Source organism: Egretta garzetta, unplaced genomic scaffold, assembly GCF_000687185.1.
Source record: "Egretta garzetta isolate BGI_Z169 unplaced genomic scaffold, ASM68718v1 scaffold51, whole genome shotgun sequence".
Classification (NCBI taxonomy): domain Eukaryota; kingdom Metazoa; phylum Chordata; class Aves; order Pelecaniformes; family Ardeidae; genus Egretta; species Egretta garzetta.
Window position 1 is genome coordinate 1342289 of NW_009258549.1, and position 6124 is coordinate 1348412.

Genomic DNA, 6124 nt, shown 5'->3' on the forward strand with positions numbered 1-6124 from the left:
GGGAACCTAATTAGGACTTAAAGGAGGAGACAAGTTAAGGATATGTTTTGTATTTGCAGGGTTGGAGGTCTAGGTTGCAAGCCCCTGTGGGCATTATTCACCAACCTTTATACCTGCCAAGCAGATAAGATTTTAAAAGAGAGTAAAAGGTATAAAATCACAGAACCATTTAGGTTGGAAAAGACCTTTAAGATCATCAAGTCCAACCATTGACCTAACCCTGCCATCCCACCACTAAACCATGGCCCTAAGCACCTCGTCCTGCCTCTCTTTAAATACCTCCAGGGATGGGGACTCAACCACTTCCCTGGGCAGCCCGTTCCAGTGCTTGACAACCCTTTCAGTGAAAAAAATTTTCCTAATGTCCAACCTCAACCTCCCCTGGTGCAACTTGAGGCCGTTTCCTATCATCCTATCGCCCATTACCTAGGAGAAGAGACCCAACACCCACCTCACTGCCACCTCCAGTCAGGCAGCTGTAGAGGGCGATAAGCTCTCCCCTCAGTCTCCTTTTCTCCAGGCTAAACAACCCCAGCTCCCTCAGCCGCTCCTCATAGGACTTGTGCTCCAGACCCCTCACCAGCTTTGTTGCTCTCCTCTGGACATGTTCCGGCAATGCAACATCTTTCTTGTAGTAAGGGGCCCAAAACTGAACACAGCATTCAAGGTGGGGCCTCACCAATGCAGAGTACAGGGGAAGGATGACTTCCCTACTCCTGCTGGCCACACTATTTCTGATACGAGCCAGGATGCCATTGGCCTTCTTGGCCACCTGGGCACAGCACTGGTTCACATTCAGCCAGCTGTCAAACAGCACCCCCAGGTCCTTTTCTGCCAGGGAGCTTTCCAGCCACTCTTCCCCAAGCCTGCAGTGTTACATGGGGTTCTTGTGACCCAAGTGCAGGACCTGGCACTTGGCCTTGTTAAACCTCATACAGTTGGCCACAGCCCATCGATCCAACCTGTCCAGGTCCCTCTGCAGAGCCCTCCTCCCCTTGAGCAGATTGACACTCCCACCCAGTTAGGTGTCATCTGCATGCAGGTGTAAACAAATCTTAATTTCTCCAAGTCATCTATGCATGAATGACTGTCTTCAGCTTTGTTTTGCTGAAGAGTATCTAGATTAGGCCCTTGTCCTCTTGAGCACAATGCTTTAGTATCATGTGTGCTCCCACTGAAGTCCATATGACAACTGAACATCATGAAACATTGACAAGATCTAGTTCAAGATGGTGAGCCCGCAAGTGGCAAGATGCTCTTTTTTTATTACCAAGTGCAGTGCTCTTGTGCATAAATTCTGCCTACAAATTGCTGTGCTTGCTACCAACAATGTATAGTGGTCAGAATACTCACTTGAAACATTTTGTGGTGAATGGTTTCCCAAAACCTGAAGAAATAACATGTATTCCTATGAATTTAAGCAGAAACACCTCCTGTGCACCTGCAAGCTTTATTTAGTTGAGACTTTGTTGTTTCAATAAAGTAACCACTATAGGATGAATATGTTGTACATTCTCAGCCTCAGCCAATTATTTATAAAATTGAGGGATGTGTAGGGATGAAGGAGCACAGGTTCCCTGCTCTTAAGGTATTCAAATGTGACTTCAGTGTGGCAAGATTACGGTGACAGCTAGAATGAACAAGCTGCATGGTCTTTGTGGTTGAACCCTTACACGGGTGCACATACCCACAAACACACAAAATCAGTTAGGTGCAGTTGGTTTAATTGCTTATGAGCAGAAGGTCGATCTTTTCATGTTAAGCTGGTCGATGACTGAAGAACAAAAGCTGTTTACTCTGGGAGAACCCGAGTGCAGCTATTCCATAAAGGCATTGCCGTGCTATATACCAGCAACTGTGGAACAGAATGGCTCAGTTAGAGGAGGCCTGAAACCTGGGGACTGGCAGGGGTTGGGGTGCTGTGGAAGCCCTAGCGAAAAGGAGTGCTTTCTTCCCTTCCCTCTCTCAGGCTGGCATTCAGAATGGCTGCAGTGGTGGTGTTGGGAAACACCTCAGAAGGATGCACACCTTCACTACAAAATGTGCAAAGATTTTAAATAATTCTTTTGTAGTACAATGATTCCTGCCTGGTTCCTTCTTTTCCTTCACTTTATCTGAGATTCAAGGCTTGGAATCTCTAAGCAACCCACTCTTTGCTACAGTGGCTTCTGACAAAAAATGGCTTTGACACAAGTTTGCATGCAGTTTTATGTGTCAGGAAAATCAAACTTGGCTGTCTTCTCACCCTCTTTCTATTTTTGTAAATAAATCAGTGATTTGGAGATTTTGCAAGGAAGAGGTGGTCTTTAATATCTTTAAAATAATGGAAGAACAACCTCCAATTTAATTTGAAAAAGAAATTCTGTCAAGCTTAAAGGCTGAGCATGAACCAACCAGAATGTAGACTCCTTTCTTTTCCCACTGCCTTCCAGAGAATCTTCACTTGGTTCAGAGGAAGTTTTCCATTTTACATCGTGATTCTTCTTTATGGGAGGGTTTTTTTCATTCTCTGTTTCTCAGACCTTTTCCTGTAGATGGGAACGGGGGAAGGAGCCCAGACGTGGCAACACATTCTCAGGCTCCTGCAGGACCACCATGGCTTATGATGACTCCAGGAAGAAAGAAGGTATGACTGCTTCGTAATCTCAGAGGGAGTTGCCAAAAAAAAAAAAGGGTACCCTCTGCAGCCAGGCCATGCAGTCAGAGCGGGAAAGGAAGCTAGTATGCTGTGGAGCCCTTAAATTTAACCTGGATGAGTTGCTGGAGGATCCCAAGCCCTTGACTTTCAGGTGTAAAGTACTGGGATAAGAGTTTGAGAGAAACGGGTGGTATTTCCTAATGCAAACACCTTGATTGGAAACTGCCACTGCAGCCATTCTTCTCCCTGCCAGGTCAATGGAATGGGACACCAGGGATAGGGATATGTTTAGTCATGGTAACGTTTCTAGGTCCAGCTGTCTTTACGAAGAAAAATACAAGGGTTAGAAATGAAATCTTGAGTGACTGTGTTATAGCACTGGAGGACTGAGCCCCATCCCTGTGGTCAGAGGGTACAGACTGTTACCTTTTAGGCCCCTGTGCTTGTTGGGTTTTGTGCATCAGTCTGTGCCAACATCAGCTGTTACCTTATTTTGTCCATAGTCCACATGTCTATCATTCCTTAATGGGGTATTTAATTTCTTCCTTTTTTCCCATGTCACGTAAATCTTAGAGTTCCTAGAGAGTCACCAAAGTGTTGATGACGTGGGGCTGGCAACTGGCAGGATACACCGGGAGAAAAAGCGCTCTTACAAGGATCTGCTGCAAGAGGAAGACGAGATAACAACGCAGGTCAGGAAGCCCTCAGAGAAAAGGTTGAAGGTGTAAGAATATGTGTAAAGCTAGTGATGGAATGGGATGGATGGATTTCTTGCTCTTTTTTATATAGAAATGTACATAGAAGACAGCAAGAGCAGCTAATCCTGTCCTGTATTATTCAGTAACTTTGCTGGGGAAAAGGAGGGGGTCAATCCCAATTAGAACAGATTCTGATTTTTCTGGCCTCAGAAAATAGGGTAGTAGGGTGCTGTCCTAGTCTTGATGTAGAACCTTGCAAGTAATAAGATAGCATGAGTAACTTTTTACACACACAAAAAAAAAATCTTTAGAAGTTATGGTTGTGTAAATGGCAAAGGATGAATATAATGTTAACTGATGTGCTGTTGTCTTCCTGATTCTGCAGACAGCCTGAAACGATAGCTCTTGAGAGGTATGAACTTGCACTATTCACCTCTTTTGGGGCCTTAACTCCAAAATCACATAGTGACAACTTTAAGTTTCTTCAAAACTTTCCTCTTTGAGCTAAAATTTCTGCTGTTAGCTCAAAGGTGACTACCTTGTGATTATTTTTCATTTTTTTTAAGCTGGAAAATAAGTTCTAGTTTAAAATGAAACTGTTCTTCTGCCATGCAGATGGGATTCTGTAGAGGAGCTTCATTTTCAGACCATAAATTGGTCAAGAGACAAATAGTAATTGGGTGACATGACTTACTAAGGTCAATTTTTTGGCCTGTCATTTTAATTGTCACCTCTCTGTACCTCCTTTCACTTCCTTTATCTTTTTCAGCATATTAAAACATGAACTGCTCACCTTCATTTTCAAGGCTTGACAGCCTATGCATGCTTAGTTATTTCTTAGCTTTATTAAGAGGTAGATGTGTGTCTTTTATCAACTCATCAGCTGATCTCCAAGTGCTGGCTTTCATTGCCCATTTCTTAACACTTTCAAATGTGCTCGTTCAAGTTTTCTCATGTATTGCTCCTCTCACTTGAGGGGAGCTCCCAACAGAGATCTGTCTTTCAGTTTCGTTACAGCCCTGTTGTGCTGCATTGCCTACAGAAAGCTTGATGCTGGTTAGGTGGCTGATGTGCTGAAACCAATCCTGACTAATACAATTTTTTGTATTGCTTTTTGTCTCTTACCTTAAACCTACACTGTGGGCTCTTGGGGACAGAGTATGTTTCCTTTGCTTGGTTTAGCACCTAGAATAATGATCCTGGTTCATACCTAGGGTTCCTTGATGTTACAGTAGTACAAATAAATCTTGATATCGCCTACAACTTACTATCTATGTCAGTAGTCCATGTGAATCTCACGTTAGTTCCCTCTTGTTTGTCAGCAACTTTTTTCTTCTTATTCTAGGACAGTGAGCTTTTTCCGGGGACAGAAGCTCACAAAAAGAAGAGAAAGCACTCCTCGGATGAGTTCTGCTACAGAGGTAAGATAGCAATCAGGCAAGGGAAGGGGTTAACAGATCATGACTTTGAGTAAAGGCTACTGTTAAGCCAGTGCCATCAAGCTTTGTGGTTAGGACTTTATTGGGGGAAGGTACATCAACCTGTCTTAGTAATCAGAAATCTGATGCTAATCAGCACCTGACAGCAAAAGATTAGGGAATATTTTCAGTCTAGCTTAATAAGTTGCTGTTGTTGGGGGTAGAGATCTTCCACCCCCGTTTTCATTGACAAGTTGTAGTTTTCTAACCCATGCCTTCCCTTTTGGCATTTGCATTTCTTTTTTCCCTGTGGCATTACAAACTGTAATTTCACCTGGAGATAGTATTACTTTCCTTGAATTTAGAAAAATAGAATGCATCAGGGTGAAAAAGAAATGCTTTTGGGTTCAGTTTAAATACAGAAACATTATTCTCACAGTTGGCCAGAAAATGACAGTTCTGTTTGTAAAATCTTAACAGGCTTAAGATTTATTTTTGGTGCCATGAAAAGAGAAAGCCAAGCTGAAATTTTGTCAAAATCTGTTTTCAGAATGAAAAAGCATGTATTTTTAATTCATTGGTCTCACCTTGGTTAAAAAAATGGCACAAAAAACTTGCACTTGAGATGTAAGCTCAGGCTCAGTAAGATATGTTTTCAACAAAATATGTTATTTCACAACAGAATAGAAAGTTTGTCAGAACTTCAAGAACTTTGCTACTCTGTCTTCCTGCCTTAAATTATTTCACCAGCTCAGGCATTACAGCTCCTGAATTGCATCAGTAAGGCTGCACTGAGCTGGCTACAAGCGTCAGAGATCTGTTTAAGCCAGGATGCAAATCTGTTAGCTGTAATCATAAATCTTGCAGGATTCTCACTTCCTTGGGCTAGTGTAATGCTGTCTTTAAGGGAATCATCTTGATGTACATTTCTCTTGATCTTTTTCAGGTGTTTTGCCTTTGGATCTACCATCAAAGAAGAAGAAAAAAGCAGTTTCTAGCCCATCTTCAGCTGATACAACCATGGATTTACTCAAGGCTATCACCTCACCTTTGGCCACAAGCTCAAAGTCTTCAAAGAAGACCTCTGAAAAATCATCTTATTCTTCCTCTGGCCATTCCGAAAGCAAAAAAGAGCACCACAAGAAGAAGCTGAGTGGGAGCAGTGGGGAGCACTCAGTGGATGATGGCAGCTTCCACAAATCTAAAAAAATGAAACCTCTCTATGTGAACACAGAGACACTTACTCTTCGTGAACCTGATGGCTTGAAGATGAAACTCATCCTTTCACCAAAAGAGAAAAGTAGTGCAGCAGATGATGATTCTTTCTCCTACTCTTCAGCACCAGCATCTGCAAAGAAATCTTCAAAGAA

At 42.7% G+C, this 6124-nt stretch overlaps 1 protein-coding gene across 1 annotated transcript in view; it reads left to right on the forward strand.

The window, feature by feature from the left end:
• The first annotated feature begins 967 nt into the window (after window positions 1–967).
• HMGXB4 (HMG-box containing 4) overlaps window positions 968–6124 on the forward strand; it is a 13238-nt gene continuing 8081 nt past the window's right edge. Inside the window, exons 1-4 of the mRNA XM_035903234.1 lie at window positions 968–2626; window positions 3212–3330; window positions 4682–4757; window positions 5701–6124. The exon at window positions 5701–6124 is cut by the window's right edge and continues 73 nt beyond it. Coding sequence (XP_035759127.1) covers window positions 2488–2626; window positions 3212–3330; window positions 4682–4757; window positions 5701–6124 — 758 coding nt within the window. The 5' untranslated portion in view covers window positions 968–2487. The remainder of the gene's footprint in view (window positions 2627–3211; window positions 3331–4681; window positions 4758–5700) is intronic.